Source organism: Micropterus dolomieu, linkage group LG09 (genome assembly GCF_021292245.1).
Source record: "Micropterus dolomieu isolate WLL.071019.BEF.003 ecotype Adirondacks linkage group LG09, ASM2129224v1, whole genome shotgun sequence".
In the NCBI taxonomy this organism is placed as follows: Eukaryota; Metazoa; Chordata; class Actinopteri; order Centrarchiformes; family Centrarchidae; genus Micropterus; species Micropterus dolomieu.
The window spans coordinates 12,903,686-12,922,179 of NC_060158.1; the positions used below are offsets into that span (position 1 = coordinate 12,903,686).

Sequence of the window (18,494 nt, forward strand, 5' to 3'; positions counted from 1 at the left end):
ATATATATATAGATGATTTTATGATGTACATTTCTATTTTGTTACTGTTTTTCATCATATTATTAACAAAAACTACAAGATACGCAAAGTAACTGGTCAGTCAGCGCTGACTAATTTAGCAAAACTCATCTTCCTGATATGTAAAATGCTCTTTTGGCACGCTGACCACTTGTGTGCATGACAGAGGACCCACAAATGTAACAGCAGTCAGCAGATTTACAGGAGGGTGTGGTTTCCTACCATAAGACAGCCAGTGGCTCAAAGTAGACTCTCACTCTGTTCTGCCTTTTAAACCCTCAGCTCCTGTCGCTGGCAAAGATGACTCATCTCACAGCACTTTTTAAGTATGTGGACGAACACCAGGATCTGTATGTGCAGGTAAGCTCATTCTGGGTGACGCTTTGACACAGTTCAATGTTTTACTCCCTAAATGACCTGTTGCTATCGCGGTCAACTAATCATTGTGGTGATTAGATTGCAGCCATATGTCTGTCTTCATTTGAATACTAACCAACATTGTAACTCATTCACTCTGAGTTAAGAGTGTGTGCCTGACGTCAGAAATGTTGTGCCACTGGACCACATGAAATCATATAATTTTTAAGCGACACATTAACTGTAGCTATTAGAAAACTTTGTGAAGCCCTAATGTGCCGAGACAAATTCATTCTGACGCCACTTAATAAGTTTGAATGAAGCTTTAACAAAAATGTGAGCCTTAAACTTGTAAATTCGGTATTTTCTGGTGTATGAAACACATCATGTTTTCTTAGATGATATTAAAATGTATAATGCACATTTTCCCAGCGCCTCGCAGAGTGGGTGGGAGTCCAGAGTGTGTCTGCTTGGCCGGAGAAGCGCGGGGAGATCAAGAAGATGATGGAGATGGCAGCCAAGGACATTGAGAAGCTGGGGGGAACAGTGGAATTGGTGGATATCGGCAAACAGCAGGTAAGAGCGTGTGTGCTTTTGCACTGTTAATATTTATTTGTCTCTATCTCATCATCAGTAATACATTGGTTTTTCATTGCTTTCCCTATATGACCACTATTTTGGTTGGTGACGTTCTGTAAATAGGCCCCCTTTGTAAACCTTAACATTTACTAAAATGTAGGCTGTTGTTTTTGTTTGTGTATGCAGCTTCCCTCTGGAGAGGAGATCCCCCTGCCGCCTATTGTCCTGGGTCGTCTGGGGTCAGACCCGGGCAAGAAGACTGTTTGTATCTACGGCCACCTTGATGTCCAGCCAGCCAGTATTGATGATGGATGGGATACAGAACCTTTTACTCTGGTGGAAAAAGATGGTGAGAGCAGAACTTTTTTAGGTTTCAGTTTCATTATGTTCAATACTAAATTACCCTGAAGTTGTTTTAATCTGATCTGGAAAGTACTTTTCAGAACAAACACTGATTAAGGTAGACTGGAATGCTGTTTTGACAAATAAGAGATGTTTTTTAAGCTGTTTGAGCTTTTATCAGCTTGTGATTATATCACAGTGTGATACATACTTCCAAATCCAGCTGAGTTCCTCATGTTTTAAATATTCTTAATGATAACTTATCTGCAAGCCTCACAAGTCAAGGTCAACACGAATATGTAATACATTCAATCTTTTGGATAAACTTATTTTCACAGTATTCCTAAATGTATTACTCTGAATTATTAAAATCTACAAAGTACTACAAATCTTGCATTGTAATAAATTTAAATTCTGAAGGTGTATTGGTGTACTAATACCCAAATAGTCTCGTATGTTTTCTGGCGATAGTCAGCTGACAAAAAGTAACACATCCTCTTCCTTCTGTCTCAGTCCTGTCTGCTCAGCTCTGCTCTTGCTTACGTCATGTTTTGTTTAGTTGTTAAAGAGTTTGACTTGATGTGCTGACCGACACCATAGATCTGCCTTCCACTTTTCATTAAGAGTTCCTCAACTTTGCATGTACTTCTAGATAGTCAGTGAAATGAGTGAGACCGGTAGATTATTTGATTAGGTCTTCTATCTAATATCTATCTATCTGCTGTATGTTAAGACTCATTATCCACTCTACATTGTCAGACTTGGCTCACCTTTCATCAGTCTAAGCTGTCAGCCACAGCTATACTGAACTTGAATGGAAGTTACCTGCTGTCCCCACGTCAGTGTCCAGTCCAGCCCAGGGACACTGAGAGTAAAATGGGTTAAAAGCACCTATGAACATTTTAACAAGAAATGTTTATTTTAGACAAATAAAAACTTCAGAATAACTTGAAACATTCTACAAATACTAATCTTTAAGGGCTTTAAACGAATACAGTTTGCTCTTTGCAGGTAAACTCTACGGAAGAGGTTCTACTGATGACAAGGGACCAGTGTTGGCCTGGTTTAACTGCATTGAGGCATACCAGAAGATCCAGCAGGTAAAGTCCCCATCACATATAAGTCTCTTACTTGTATTGTCTTACTTTAACCTTGAATTGGGGACATGAAGTTTATAAATGGTTCCAGGCGGAGTTGCCAAAACCACATCTGCAGTGGTCTAGTTTTCAGTGTTACTGTATGTCAGACTTCAAGTAATCAAACTTCCTTGTTGGTCCAGCAGCAGCTCCTTTTAGTGTCTTGGTAGTTGGCTTTGCTGTTCACACATACTCACACAAACAAAGCTTTCTTTAACCTTTTTGCTGAAACAAACAGCTTCTGTAAATTATCCAAAAAGCACAAAAAGCTGCAATGTAGGATGTAGTTGACCAGACCCCTGTAATAAGACTTGGTGTAATCACAGTCGACTTGATGTGCAGCCAACCAATGTCATTGATTATGGTGTTACAGAGCTTTTCACTTGGAAGAATGAATGCAATGAAAACAAACCTGTTTTTGTTCTGTCCAAAAATAACCCTAAGCTGCTCATTTATGACTTTGCTAGCAGGGTGTGGTTGAACGGTGATGGGAAACATCAGAATTTACTGGTTGAAATGTTGTTTGAATGGCGAAGTGGAAATATGTGGCGGTGTGGTGATTTAGTTTGGTTCAGGTCAGTAAATATTTAGCTGGAGTTCAACTTCCAGCTGGCACACAAGACAAACGAGTAAAATCCAACTTGTGACCATTACCTACATAATATCAAAGTGCCTTTAGACCGATACACACTCTGGGAAACATAAAGCAAAATGAAGCAAAGGTACATATGGCAGGGTAACTGAATGTTCATGTAAAACCTTGTTTCCGAGTAAGTGTTGAACTTCACACACTGGTGATATCTAACAATTAGAATTGATATTTATTGGAAACACACACAAGAACAGATTCATGATATATAATAGAAGAATATTTAGATATAGTCAGGTGGAGTTGAAGGCATTATTTCTAAAATGATTGTGCAGCATTCTGGCAAATGAATTACCTCTGTGTTAAAGTACTGAGCTGATTTGGTAATCACTTCAGAGCCATGAACAGTATAAGTGGTCAAAGTTCTCTGGATGAAGTCTGTAATCGTGTTGCATGTCTTATCCGGCCATCACTTAATGATTACACCAAATCATGTCACATGCTTCTCGTTTTGAACTACCTTTCAGTTTTCCCTGAAACAATAATGGACAAAGAGTTTTTTAGAAGAGATTTACAATAACAGGCTATACTTGCATTGTATAATGGGAGACAGTGTTTCAGTCAACACACCCAGGTTCATGGTCTCATTGTGAAAAGCCTCTGCCCTGTTGGAGAGTCTTTGATCCAGGGCGAGGATCTGTAGCTTACCCTATAACATATATATATATAAAAGTTATTTTACAAATTAAGGTCTATTTTTGTATCCGCCTTTGAAAGTAAGGACTATCAATCTCTCCTCATGTTGCAGGAGCTTCCAATCAACATCAAATTCTGCTTCGAGGGGATGGAGGAGTCTGGATCTGAGGGCCTGGACAAACTGGTGTTTGCTCGAAAAGACACCTTCTTCAAAGATGTGGACTATGTCTGCATCTCTGACAACTATTGGCTGGGCAAGACCAAACCCTGCATCACCTACGGCCTGAGAGGAATCTGCTACTTCTTCATTGAGGTGTCTGATCATAGTGCAATTCAATTTTTTTTGGTGTAACTAGTTAAGCTGTGGCAAATACAAACCTTGACTTATTTTAATGCAGTGTTTCAGTATAACATGTATGTGCTCCAGTATTATGTGAAACTATATTTTGATGGGACATTAAATTAAAATGATTGTTTATTTTTAAATTTAAAGGTGGAGTGCGGTGACAAGGACCTACACTCAGGGGTGTTTGGCGGCTCTGTTCATGAAGCCATGACCGACCTGATAGCGCTCATGGGCAAGTGAAGCTGACGATTTAACTATGATCTCATAAAACACATTTGAGTACAGTCTAGAAAATTATATTTCCATTGTTTGTCTCTTCCCTAACAGGCTCCTTGTTAGACAGGAAGGGGAAGATTTTGGTTCCTGGGATAAACAACGACGTGGCCCCTCTTACAGAAGAGGAGAGAAAGCTTTATGAGAAGATTGATTTTGACTTGGGAGAGTACTGCAGAGACGTTGGAGTTGAGCAGCTGCTGCATGAAACAAAGGCAAGGACTTTTTTTGTTGTTTACTTCAGTTAAAGATAGAAATGTGCTGCTGATAATTCGTCCTAATTTAAGGTATACTGTTTGTTTTTTCCTGTAGGAGCAAATCCTAATGCACCGCTGGAGATACCCATCTCTTTCTCTTCACGGTATTGAGGGAGCGTTCTCTGAAGCAGGGGCCAAGACTGTTATCCCCCGCAAGGTCAACGGCAAGTTCTCTATCCGCCTTGTCCCCGACATGGACCCCAAAGTTGTGGAGAAGCAGGTAGAACCTGGAATATTTACACTGATTGCATCTCACATTGATTCAAATGTTCATGTGACTAGAACACAATAATGGTTGTGGTGTGGAACATATTCAAGTGGCCAGTGGAATTTAAAACTTGATGACTTTGTGGTAGTGTGTCACAAAATGACTCGCTCAGTCATACTGTTTTTGAAAAGAATATTGCATCTACAACTAAAACTTAAGTTAAGCAGATTTACAGAGCAGATCAGTTTCTTCTTATTAAAAAAAACTGTTCAAAAACCATATGTATTCTATTCTTCTTGACAATGAATCAGTGAATGATGTGGTTATCCTGCCATTGTCAAGACAAATAATGTGTACAGTTATCAGAACAATTGTTTATACAACTGTTGTCCCTTGTGAGTTAGCCCAGTGGAATGATTTAAATAAAAAAACAAAATCACATTTCACAGTTGACTAAAATTACACTTTCATACAGACAAACAAACCAGTGATACAAAATGATATTTAAGCAAAACATTTTTTTGTCCTCTCAAAAATAATGTGCACACATTTAAGTCAGTTAATCTGTGTTGTTCTGTTGGTATTTTTGTTGAATGCATACAATGATAGATTTTAACTGATGAATAATAATATGGATTGATACATTTTAAACCAGGTAGATTACAGAACATTTTTATGTAAATGCATAAATGCACATTGTTATGTAAATGTGCTCATAACACAATACAAGCAACAACGACAGCAGGTAAAAATGTTAAATAAATGCAAGTTTGTGAAGGTAATGATGAAAAAGAGATGTATTTTGTTTTGAATGACCATCATCTCAAGCCTGGGCCTGGACTGTGGACCAATCAGGAGTAATAAAGACCAATTTCAGTATGTCTTGGCATGTTTAATGGCCTCTGAAGCTGCTGTTTGTCATCAATAACAACTGTCATTGATTTCCACTGACCAAAATGTCCAAATTTGGCCTTACAAACTTGTTAAAAAAAATTTTCGTGGTGCTTTGATTTCACTCATATTTTTCATTTTTAAGGTAGTGGATTACCTGCAGAAAAAGTTTGCTGAACTGGGAAGCCCCAACAAAATGAAAGTGTGCATGGGCCACGGAGCCAAGGCCTGGGTCTCTGACTTCAACCACCCGCACTACATGGCTGGTCGAAAGGCCATGAAAACAGGTAGAATGGCTGAGACTGATAGAAATGTAGATGATTAAAGGATGAGTTCACTCAAAACACATACGCCCAGTGTCCAGATTACACTGTGGCTTTAGGAGGAGCTGTATTTTTCAGGGATGGAAGGGTACTGTAGACTTGCAAGTGCATATAAGAATGTGCTGCCAACTGTACGTGCAAAAAATACTCAAGACAAGAAACAAATGTTTTATTTTTAATTTAATTTCAAAATAATTCTAAGTTAAATGCCTCTCCACTGAGAAACAATAAAAATGGGATGTGGGTTCAGTGGGCCCACATGCATGGAAGGCCACAGCAGTAATAAACCGCATTGTGTTAATTGAACACAAATTAGCAGAAATTGCTGCATGTGAATAAACACAAACGTTGGAAAGTGCTTTACTATTAGCCTATTATTTCTTTCACAAACCTAAATATACAGGAAAATATAAAACCCAGTGGCACCAAAAATTACGATAGCCTACTTTAGAGCCCCCCTAAATATCTCAAATTTCTCGAATGATGATTCACTCACCGCTCTTACCATGTTCTCCCCTTCCTTGCTGTGCTATATGTAGTCTTTGGCGTGGAGCCTGACCTGACTCGTGAGGGTGGAAGCATCCCCGTCACGCTGACCTTTCAGGAGGCCACAGGACGTAACGTCATGCTGCTCCCTGTAGGATCCTCTGATGATGGAGCTCACTCCCAGAATGAAAAGATCAACAGGTATGTCACAGTTTACGACTTAATTTCCTTATTTCCATTTTTACCTGAATCACTGTGATTGTCATAATTGAAGATGAGATGCGATAACTTTAATTCTTTACCAGTGATCTTTACGAAAACTACAACTATTCATAGATTCAAGCTCATCGCTGTTTTTATCTTTCCATTTTCAGAACCAACTACATTCAGGGAATCAAGATGCTTGGTGCATACTTCCATGAGGTTTCCCAGCTGGAATAAAGTGATGTCTCATTTTGAAAATCCAAATCCATCCTCACCGTCAGAGCCATAGCTTTTGTGGTATCATTTACTTTTATATACAGTGCCTCCCAAAAATAAAAATGTTTTCCTTTGTTGTCCTGTTTTATTAATGCCTCAATAGGTGGCTGTTGCTGTAATACACTACATCAGTTATCAACTTATTATAATGTCATCACTGTATTTTCTGTTAGTCTGCTTACTGTGGCTAGTGAAGAGTGATTGAGCAGGTGTTAAATGTGCTCATGGCCTCAGTGACAATAGGCTGATAAAAACATCTATGTACAGTCTGCTCTATACTAAGTAGGGGCCCATCTCTTGTAAAACCACCAGTACAACTAGTTGCATGCAAAACTAAAACCCACTTACTATATACAGCAGTCCACTCTACAGATTTTTCTGCCCAGTCCAAAGCTAACTGAAAAAGGAAATTATTATAACGTAACAAAGCAGGATATAGGATCTTTAAATTTTAAAATGAAAAGCTAAAACGTGATGTCTCTTTACCAGTGAAGTACTGAGATACTTTAATTAAGTAAAAGTACAACCATATAAAAATACATGTCAATTACATGTAAAACTATTTGATTTGTTGAAGTAAAAAAGTTTTATCAGGAAAAAGTATCAAAAGTAAAGTACCTCCTGCAGAAAAATGTCCTATATGACTGATATTATTAGATCTACATTCTGAACTAGATTGTTCATCCTGATGCATCAGTGTGTAAGCAACATTTCACAGTTGCAGGAGGTTGAGGAGCTAATTTGAACTACTTTGTACTGTCTACAGTTTAGTCCAGTGATTTCCAACATAGGGGCTGCTGGGCCTCTTCAACGTATTGCAAGATAAATCAGAGGGGTTGTGAGATGAGTATTGGGAGAGGAAAGAAGAAAAATAAAGTTCTGCTACACGAATTGATAGTGGGTGTTCCTCTAATTTGTGCTGTATTTTGCCAAATATAAAAGACTTTCAACTATTGAGGCCTTGAACAATTATTTAAATGAAACCATCTGTGTAGCAGGCAGAACTAATAGTTTGTAGAAAATGTATCTTCGGTGTAAATTATAACAAACTTATGGACAAGGGGCCACAGCTGCTTTTTTTTGTTAGTGGTCACAAGCAAAAAAATAGGTTGGGAAACAGTTTATTGTTTTAACAAAGCAATTTGTAAGCTTATCATATGTGTTTTTGTGTAAACTTTTGAGAAGCTAGTAACTAGAGCTGTCAAATAAATGTAGTGCAGTAAAAAGTACAACTTTCCCCTCTGAAATGTATTAGTATAAAGCAGGATAAAATGGAAATGCTCAAGTAAAGTACAAGTACCTCAAAATTGTACCTAAGTTCAGTACTTGAGTAAATGTAGTTAAATTAATTTCCACCTCTGAACTTTATTAGGGATCCAAGCAGCAAAGCTGCTGGAGCCATATTGGTTTTGTTCTGATTCTTCTTCTAATTCTTCTTTCTTTCTAATTTTTCTTCGCAAAAAGTGTTTGTGCTGGACGAATGAAAGAATTTTGATAATTTGCTGGATGGATTAGTATGAAATTCAGTTTGTACGATCTTGGCTCACTACTCAGTTGATGTATAAAATTTGGTAATGATTGCGCAAAGTGGGCGTGGCTTATTAAAAGAAATGTATGTTTCATTCATTCATTCCTAACTTCAAAAAATCTAAGAAAATCATCTGTATGTCCTAGAGTGCTGAAATGTTTTCAGCACATCCACTGATTTGTGACTAACGTTAGCCTCACTGTAACCACTGGCTTTATGGCCAATTCAGCACTCTATATTTTTCAGAATATGCTAATTCAATTAACATCTATATCTCCACAAGTCTTTCTTCAAACGCTACCAAACTTGACAGAGTTGTTCTCCAGATGGCCGATATCAAGTGTTTTAAAGGGTTTTCAGATCGGTCAAACGGGGAGTCTGCAGTGATATTCAGTATCTTGTCATAACTTGTACAATATGAACATTTTCTTTTTAAATCAGTTTTGGATCAAATGCCACCAAAATAAATAACAACACACCCAAAACCGGCAGAATGGTGTGTGATTTTTTTCTTCTTGAACATCTTCAACATCTTGACAGTTGTAAGCGTTTTAAGTTTTAACTGACAAAACTCTCCGGGGCTGGCGCGTGTGATGTCACTACTTCCACTTGTGAGAAGATGTATGGCGTCTCTCACCAGTAGCTCAGTCAGTAAGGGGTTCGAATCCCCAGGTGACCTGGGCAGAGTTGCTGACAATGGGGATGTTCAGATCATAGTAGTTCTCTATTTTATTTGGATCCTGTGACACTTTAGTCTTATTTTTCTCTGCTTAAAAGTGTGCAGCTTAAACTTCAAATCTTGGAAACACAAAATGTCACAGGTGGGTTGAACATTTCACCCAGTAGTCAACATATGACACTCTCTGATTTTAAGGTGATGCTGAAAAAATCAAGTTTGCATTTCCGCAATTATATCAAAGTCCAAATCTCTTAAGTCATCTGTGTCTGTTCTTCTCCTCTGAAAATATCAAATGTTGCGTTTTTTGCGACTGGTTTGGATCCCGATCATTGCTGCTCGCGGCTATATTTATAATATATTTTTTTTAAATCAACTTTATTGGCCAGATACACATTATTCTTATACACAGTACCATGCATGCTGAATTTGTTCTCTGCATTTAACCTTAACCCATCCTAATTAGGAGCAGTGGACCGCGTTTTTGCTTTTATTTGTTTCATTACAGAAAGTGTATGAAACCCATGACCAAACATACATAAATTTGGTCATTGTGTTCTCTATGGATGGGTTTACAGTGAAAATAAATGATTCCCCTTTTTGTTGGGGACTCCCTTAAGCACCCCTGGGGGTCCCCAAACCCCCCTTTGAGAACCACTGGTATACAGTATGTCTTTTTAATTGCATGACATGACAAACACCCCATGTTTTGACAAAGGCTGTATCTCTATTTGTACAGCCCATAAGCTATTCCATCATATTATGAGTGGAAAAGAAAATTTGAGACTTTATTGCATAGCTTTATTGTCGTCCCGGTCCCTTTAAGAAGGACGCAGAATCTGTGTGGCGCCTGGAGGAAGTGATGCTTAGAGTAAGTAAACTTCAACGGATTAATTAGAAATGTTTAGATATTAACTATCACACACACTATTGTTTAGATCTCTATGGTCTTTATATTCTCATCGTTCATAATTTTTTTTGTTGTGACTTACATCAGTGTAAAAACAGAAAGCTTTGTTTCGTGATACTGGGGGCTAGAAGAAGTAACCTGGCAACACAAGCTGTCATTTTCCGGCGCGGGAAAATCGTAAACAACACACAGCGGAAGAAAGCCCTTTAACGCAGTTTTCATATGTAAGCTTCTGCTTAAGTTGCTATAACTTTCATTAGAGGCGAACAAGCGAAAGTAACTCACGTTCACTAAAACCTATAACGTTTTCGCTGCCAAATTCTGAAAATAGCAATAACTTTGGGTTTATAACGTAACGTTAAGCTAGCTATCGTGTTGCTGTAACGTTGGCTTTCGCCTGACATACATTATGCTCTAAGTTAACGTTATGCAATAAATGAGAGTTAAACAACCTGTCAGGTAAGTTAAGTTAAGCGGTGTCGACCGTGTAGTCAGCGCTACAATGGATCGCTACAACGAGGTGAAGCTTCTGCTGAAAAGCTGGGAACAGGGGTTTGTCAAACAGCACCAGAAGAAACCAAACAAGGTGATTTAAACGCTAAACTTAACTTGACCCGAGAGTTAATTTAGCAGGCAGCAGCATAACGGCAACCCAATGCTTTGATCTACAATAATAATATATATATGCATAACGTGTGTTATTTATTGTTGTGGTTTCATCATGGTTCTGTGTTTCCACCAGACTTGCCACTTAACGTTACTGCTGCAGACAATGTCGTTGTCTGTTTGTTTCACTTTTTTAATAATGGTTGGATATTATAACGCTCTTTCATTTCTAGGAGGACATTGATCAGGCTCCAGAGGAGACGAGGAGTGAGTAACATTACAATCCCTTTACTGAAATTGCAACAATTTTTTCTCCACCTGCCAAATGGCTGGTGAATGATCCGATTTTACCTGCCAATTACATATTTTTTTCCTGCGTTTGCTAATTTTGTGCCCTGGATGCAACACAGATAAACACTAGCATATCTAGTGCATCTCTAGTGTAAATTATGTGTTTACAGACAGAAGCATATTCCATGTGTGTCTTTATTCCAGAGCTGTATAAAGAGTACCGCAGTTTGAAACAAGCCAAGGAAAACACCAGCCGTGATGCAGCCAGCGGACACACTGAACAGTCCATATCTGCAGCTGAGGTCAACACCACCCAGAAGGTACTGAAGAAAGTGTTTGCAGACAACAGACAAGTAAAACAGTTTGTTTCCTTTGTCTACTATACCTCTTGTCTTCTTACGTAGGAGTCGGACTGTTGGGGAGCCCATCTGAACCGCAGTGCACAGCCTGCATCTTCTCCCAGACTGACACCCCAGGAGAGAGACAGTCTGCAGGCCTCTGCCCAACACTATGGCCTAAAGCTTAAAAACAACCTGGCTACACTCAGTAAGGTGAGACCTTATCTGACCAAACTGTACATTTAAAAACAGCGCTTTCTTTGGTTTTATTACTAGTGCTGTGATTTCCTTTTGTTATCCCAGGAGAGACCTATCTCACTGAAGAAATCGTTTGTTCCCTGTCGAGTGCCTCTAAACTCCTTGAAAGATGGACAAACTTACCAGACAAACAGCCCCTTTGCTGCGGCTACTAAGACCACTTCCAGTGACCCTGAATCCAGCCCTTTCTCACCAAGGTAATTAAATGGAAGAAATTATTGTAATTTAATTAAATTGTATGTATATAGCACCAGTACATAACAGAAGTTATCTCATTACACTTTTCATATACAGCAGATCTAGACTGTACTCTTTGTAATATTATTTACAGAGACCCAACAATTCCCACCATGAGAAAGCACTTAGTGAAAGTGGCAAGGAAAAACTCCCCTTTAACAGGCGGGAAACCTTGAGCATTGTAATGTAATGTAAAGCTGCATATTGCGTCAGTGCATTATATACTGGTACATCTCTAAAAGAAAATTTGTTGAACATTGCAATTAGGTATGCAACTAACAATTATTGTCAGTATCGAATAATCTCAGAAGAGGACCAAGAGTGTGCACATCCAGGCAAAAATCATCAGATCAGGTGTTATGTTTTGAATTTAAAGAAGAGCTTGTAGATTGAAACGTGGCCTTGAAAAGATAATTCAACTATTTATTCGGAGCCTATGGGTATGCAGACCTTTCTCCTTTGTGCCCTGCAGTATCAAATAATATCTGATTACTTTGTTGATTAATTGTGTAGTCTATGAGATCTCATACAATATATTCCAGAGTCCAAGGTAACGTCTTCATATGTCAAGGCGCAATGTTTGAAGATGTTCAGTTTACAAAGATATAGAACAGAGAAATTCAGAAAATACTCACATTGGAGAAGTAACATCAGAAGATGATTAATTGATTATCAAAATAGTTGCTTATTATTTTTCTGTAGATTAATACGTTGTACTTGTGATATTATTTGCTATATAGTATACAGGCACAGAATTTTCAACATTTTTGATTTTTCAGCAACCATTTTCAATAGATTGTTAGATGTTTGGTTTTTATTTGCTTCATAGGTCCTAATATTGCAGTTTTATAATTTCCTGTCCTCTTATTTTAAATGACTTGTGTAGCCCAACTACGTACACAATATTTAATTGTAATTCATGCTCTTTATCAACACTGGCAAATGTTTTGTGTGACATTTTCTTGTGTATGTGTTCCTGTTCACAGAAGAGTAAAGACTTGCCTGGGACTTTCTTCAAAGACACTCCAACCAGTGGAGGCTGAAGAGCCGTTTGAGCCATTTGAACCTGTCAGAGAGTCTTGTGAAGAACATGCAAGTGCTGCCAGTAGTATTAGTAGTTATAATAGCAGTAAGGGTAGTACTAGTAAAGTTATTAGTTCACAAAATCAAAGTGTCTCTAGTCTAGCTTCCTCTCCAGCCAGATCTTCTGCTCTGTTGTCGTCGTTATCTTCTCCATGTAGTGTAGGACCTTCAAGAAGAGATGTAGGAGCCATAGGAAAGTTAAATGAAGACATAGGAGCTTCAGGAGATGGGGAAGAAAATGTTGCAACATTAGGAACTGCACATGGGGGTATTGGTTCTGCAGTTGTTGGAACTTTGACTGGCTTGAGAGGAAGCCCAAAGTGTCTTGGAGGTTTCAGAGAAGGGATGGGAGGTGGAGCCACGGGAGGGAGACCCTCCCCTGCCAGCAGACTGAGTTTTATTGACACAAAGTGGCTAGAGAGGTGTCAGGTGTTTGGAGAGATGGGGGCTGAGCTGAGACCTGGAGCAGGAAACCAGGAGATAGATTTGGAGAAAAGAGGAGAGAGAGAAAGGACAAAAGAAACAGAAGGAAAAATACAAGAAGATGAAAGAGTTAGAAAAGAAGAAATGGATGCAGAGGGAGAAAGAAGAGAGGCAGACTCAGGAAGAGATAAAGTGATTAAAAGCAGTACTAGAGATAAAATAGTCAGCAATAGTACAACAAAACCTGCTCTAGAACACAATGCAACAAGCAAAGGAGGAGGGGGAGAAAAAGTGAAAATGAAGGGAGGTGGGGAGATTGAAGGAGGCTGGACACCGCCTTTATCGCCAGAAGACGACAATGAGACTAGTCACATATCCAAAGGTACAAAGAAGAGAGGGAGGAAAAGGCAGAGAGAGGGTGAGAATGTGGAGGGAGAGATGCCAGAGGAGGGAGGAGTGAAGAAGAGGCGTAGGAATGCCAAAAAGAAAGAGGACAGCTCTGATGTAAAGCCCAGCCCAGCTCAAGGGGGAAAGAGAAGGAGAGCAAAGAAAAGGGGAGATGAAGAGGAAGAAGAGAAAGAAACCAAGGTACCGAAAAAGGTAAGTCACTTATTTGTTATCTCTGCATACTTTGTTTAATCTATTTGTGCAAATGAATAATTTCAGTATTATTCCTATCAAGGTTCCCCAGGAGAACCTGTTAGGAGAAATAGAGGAGGAATTTGGAACTAAGAGAATGTGTCACACTCAGTCTGCCAGAGCCAGGTAAGATCATACAATGCAAAATGGTGTTTAAACATCTGTGTTTGTAGTCTGTGTACCAACAATTCTTTATATGTACAGAGGTATGAAAGGCCCAGAGGGCAACTTTGTGAAGATAAATCTGAAGAAGAAATCTCATGTCAAAGGGTATGCACTGAGAGGTGTTGGTCTACGCAAACAGGTAAGATTTCTGTATGTGTGTTAGTGAGTGCATGCTGGATTTGTTTTACACAATAATGTGTCTAGGACTAATCCCTAGTGTCAAAACATTAAAGGTAAAACTGAAAATGCTGCCCTTGACGAAAGTTCAGGGTTAAGGAACTAAATTCTAAAACAAACTTGTTTGTTGGGCAATTCCTTGCCAACCTTCATGAATCAGCTTTGAAAAAAAAAAAGACTGAATATACAAAACCTGTTGACAATATCTAAGAATGGATGTATTTGTGTGCCTTTGTCCCAGGGTTTTAGAATATGATAATACAAAATGTATCCAGAGTTATTAAAATGTGTGTTTCACTGTTGTCACACATCTGGTGTGTGTGTGTGTGTGTGTGTGTTTTAGTTGTACATGCAGAAGTTCCAGCTAAAAGGTGAACGTTTTGGGGGAGGTGGTGGATACTTTGGCAGAGGAAGGAGGGGTGGATTCAGAGGGGGGTTTAATCGCCAGGGTGACACCTGCTACAAGTGTGGAGGGACCGGACACTGGGCCCTGGACTGCAAGGGACGAGGTAATACAATACACAAATAAAGGATTGTTTCATTTGCTTGGGAGTTTCTTTGAACGGGACTGTAAGTATCACCTCTGAGTTGTTTGTATAATAAACAACAAATACCTCTGAACCCTTTTTTGCAGCACCTCCCCCTCCTGTTCCCGACGACCCGCCTGCGGAAGAGGAGCTGTTTGAACTGCCAACTCTGGAGGAGGTAGCCAGGGCGACAGGAACACTGCAGCCTCAGCCGCTGGGTACGCCTGTTGAACTCACAGCCTGTTGTGAGCATGCTGCTTTTCCCCTATCTGTAATGTAGCTTTTCAGGTATGTCTGTTCATTAAACAAATATGTGTGCAGTCCCCTCAAGAATTAGTGACAGCAATCTTCAATGCAACTTAAATCAACGACAAAATATTCACATAAACAATGTTGTAGAGTTACATCAACATGTTGTATAAAAAGAAGATTGGTGACTTTGGCTAGTTATCAAATTTTTTTTGTCATAAAATGGACAATTTGAACAATATGTCAACACAGTTGGTCTTTTCATGTTACATCTAACAAGTACAGTTGAGGTTTAGAGACGGGGGCGCATTTTCATTAAATAAAATACAATTTGTATCACTTTAGTGTCCTCTAAATTGCGGTCTTGCAAAAATCAATAGAATTGTGCAAATCAGATCACAATGTTTGAGAGAACGTGCTGAAAAAAATCAGCGACTATTAGTTGCAGCACCACAGATGTATAGTTTATTTGCCTTGCGTGTGTTTAAATCCTGATGTGTTTGTGTGTTTCAGTGGCATCTCACAGTATCGATGAGGAGCAGCCGTACCAAGGAAAGGACGTGGACAGTCACCATAAAGACGAGGTGCTGCTGAATGTGATTCGCCCTGACTATGAGCGCCCTGCTCCTCCACCACCGATGGAACCTCTTTATCATCTCAAAGAAGATGGAAAAGTCCAGGGTAAACATTTACTGTGTTCCTTACATTGGAATAGAAAACAGACATACTGTACATTTGTTTAAAAGTTTACATTTTGTTTGTGTTTAGCAACACCTGCTGAGGTTTATGCCGCTCTGACAGACCTTGGCTATCAGTCATTTAGACCAGGACAAGAGGAAGCTATCATGAGGATCCTGTCGGGTATGTTCAGTATACACAACACACATCTACATCTATAATCTCTGTATTCACGTTTGTCTCCGTCTCTCACTTGTTCTTTAGGTCTCTCTACCCTTGTAGTGTTGTCAACAGGGATGGGTAAATCGCTGTGCTATCAGCTCCCAGCGTACCTGTACGCTCAGCGATCAACATGCATCACTTTGGTCATTTCACCTCTAGTCTCACTAATGGATGACCAGGTAATTTTGCTTTATTGGCATGAATGTATAACTACAATATTGCCAAAGCTACAAATAAATTACACAAGAACAATTAATTTCATAAATTTCTCTCTCACTCTCTCACACACTCTCTCTCACACACACACATGCCCACACACACAAAAAGACCGCACACATCAGCCACCATTTGGCCATCGCTTAACAGTGCCACACTTTGAACAGTGCCGCAGTTACATTTTTGTGTGTGTGTGTGTATAGCTGTCTGGGCTGCCAGCCAACCTGAAGGCAGCCTGCATCCACTCCAACATGACGATGAAACAGAGAGAAGCTGCAATAGAAAAGGTAACAGACACAATAGGAGTCTCCACAGTAAAGAGCAGCAAGACTTCAGAATCCAAAGCCATCTCACACTTTTCATAACTCTTCTCCCTCTCATTCATCTATAGATTTAATTTAAAAATCACAAAAAGCTCCCTAACCTAGTCATGTATGATTCCCTTTTTCTGTAAATTGGATAGATGTATTTTGATAGTACACTAATGCAGATTAAACCAAAGATAAATCTTGAAGCTTGAACTTAAACTATCTAGTCAGCAGTATTTTCATCCTTCAATGTGTGCTCACCTTCCTCTGTTTCTCCAGGTGAAGTCAGGCCAGGTGTGTGTGCTGCTCCTCTCTCCAGAGGCTCTGGTTGGCGGCGGCGGTTCAGGTTCAGGGTGTCTGCCCTCTGCTCAGGAGCTCCCTCCTGTGGCCTTCGCCTGTATAGACGAAGCTCATTGTGTCTCAGAGTGGTCACACAACTTCAGACCATGCTACCTCAGACTCTGTAAGGTGGGTTAGTGATTTTATCTTGGACTAAACAAATAACATCTGAATGTGACAATACAATATTGTTGCATAAACTGATATGCTAGATAAATATGTGATTTATATTTTTGTAGGTACTAAGGGAGCGTTTAGGAGTGCAGTGTTTGCTGGGACTCACTGCTACAGCCACACTGTCCACTGCTCTGGACATCGCGCGTCACCTGGACATCACTGATCAAGACGGCATCGCAGTACGATCTGCAGCAGTGCCTCCTAACCTGCATCTGTCTGTGTCCATGGATAGAGAAAAGGATCAGGTATGATGAGTACCAAGTTGACCCACAGTTGAAATTATGCTGGGTCTAAATGTTCCAGTGAAAAAAAAGCATTTTCAAGACCTCTGTATAATAATATATATAATGGGTTGTAGGTGTATGTAGCGGCAAGTTTTACAGCGGTGTTCTGCAAATGTATAGATGCCACCTGCTTGAAACATTTGTATGTTTCTCTTTATAATTATCTCTGTCTCTTCTGCCTTTTATCTTTTTAGGCTTTAGTATCCTTGTTGAAAGGCGATCGTTTTGGTTGTCTGGACTCCGTCATCGTCTACTGCACCAGAAGAGAGGAGACCACTCGTGTGGCAGCACTGCTCAGGACTTGCCTACAGGGGGTGCTGGTGAAGGAAAACAAACAAACCAACAGCTGCAGTCAGGCACAAAACAACCCTGTTGGACAGAGAAAGAAAGAGCTGGGTAAGTGTGGAATTTTGATTAATTATATAAGTGTTTATTTTTCTAAAACATGTTAGGGGAAGGTGTAAAATGACTACATCAGACATGCCTGGTTTAAAACTAGACCAACTAAACCATTTACTTCATTTGATATTTTAACTTCTCTCTCTTTAACTCAGTGTCTAGTGTTTTCACACTACCCTGTGTTTCTACATTTAGCAAGGAAGAAGATTCGTAAACCTCTGAAATGGCAGGCAGAGTCCTACCACGCTGGTTTGTCTGCTTCAGAGCGCCGTCGTGTCCAGAACAACTTCATGTGCGGCGAGCTCAGAATAGTCGTGGCCACTGTGGCGTTTGGCATGGGCCTCGATAAATCTGACGTCCGTGGTATCGTCCACTACAACATGCCTAAAGTGGGTAGTGGTCTAATTTCTCTAAAGCAAAAGCTCTTTAAACTTTGTAATCAGCTTGAAACACAATGCTCCTTCATTCTGACTCATTGTGCAACTGAGAAAGTTTTACATGTAATCTGTGTCAGGTTGGATAACATTAGTCTTTTTTGTAAACAAGAGCATAGATGAAGCATTAGAAAATACTATTTTACCACAAGGTCCATTTAGCAATTTTTCTGGAGCTTTCAGTCTTATTCCATAGAGAGACATTTTGCCCAATTATCATGGTAGAATACTTGTTTTCTATCCATTAACAATGTGAAAATATATAATAATAATTATATATATATATATATATATATATATATATATATATATATATATATATATATATATATATATATATATATATATA

The 18,494-nt window shown here is 39.3% G+C and overlaps 2 protein-coding genes across 3 annotated transcripts in view; both read left to right on the forward strand.

The window, feature by feature from the left end:
• The first annotated feature begins 250 nt into the window (after positions 1 to 250).
• Positions 251 to 7,055, forward strand: cndp2 (carnosine dipeptidase 2). The gene is made up of 11 exons (XM_046059149.1): positions 251 to 378; positions 808 to 951; positions 1,141 to 1,303; positions 2,308 to 2,396; positions 3,830 to 4,030; positions 4,211 to 4,295; positions 4,391 to 4,551; positions 4,649 to 4,813; positions 5,838 to 5,979; positions 6,555 to 6,702; positions 6,876 to 7,055. The coding sequence occupies exons 1-11, from the start codon at positions 319 to 321 to the stop codon at positions 6,940 to 6,942; spliced, it is 1,425 nt and encodes a 474-aa protein (XP_045915105.1). The 5' UTR covers positions 251 to 318; the 3' UTR covers positions 6,943 to 7,055.
• Positions 7,056 to 10,135: 3,080 nt separating this feature from the next.
• recql4 (RecQ helicase-like 4) overlaps positions 10,136 to 18,494 on the forward strand; it is a 13,908-nt gene continuing 5,549 nt past the window's right edge. Inside the window, exons 1-18 of one of the 2 annotated variants that reach the window (XM_046059485.1) lie at positions 10,136 to 10,681; positions 10,935 to 10,968; positions 11,197 to 11,312; positions 11,397 to 11,543; positions 11,634 to 11,785; positions 12,812 to 13,931; positions 14,014 to 14,096; positions 14,175 to 14,274; positions 14,656 to 14,821; positions 14,947 to 15,057; positions 15,602 to 15,769; positions 15,857 to 15,949; positions 16,031 to 16,167; positions 16,408 to 16,491; positions 16,792 to 16,980; positions 17,091 to 17,273; positions 17,507 to 17,708; positions 17,907 to 18,100. In XM_046059485.1, coding sequence (XP_045915441.1) covers positions 10,598 to 10,681; positions 10,935 to 10,968; positions 11,197 to 11,312; positions 11,397 to 11,543; positions 11,634 to 11,785; positions 12,812 to 13,931; positions 14,014 to 14,096; positions 14,175 to 14,274; positions 14,656 to 14,821; positions 14,947 to 15,057; positions 15,602 to 15,769; positions 15,857 to 15,949; positions 16,031 to 16,167; positions 16,408 to 16,491; positions 16,792 to 16,980; positions 17,091 to 17,273; positions 17,507 to 17,708; positions 17,907 to 18,100 — 3,363 coding nt within the window. In that variant the 5' untranslated portion in view covers positions 10,136 to 10,597. The remainder of the gene's footprint in view (positions 10,682 to 10,934; positions 10,969 to 11,196; positions 11,313 to 11,396; positions 11,544 to 11,633; positions 11,786 to 12,811; positions 13,932 to 14,013; positions 14,097 to 14,174; positions 14,275 to 14,655; positions 14,822 to 14,946; positions 15,058 to 15,601; positions 15,770 to 15,856; positions 15,950 to 16,030; positions 16,168 to 16,407; positions 16,492 to 16,791; positions 16,981 to 17,090; positions 17,274 to 17,506; positions 17,709 to 17,906; positions 18,101 to 18,494) is intronic. The other variant, XM_046059484.1, reaches the window with a different exon arrangement.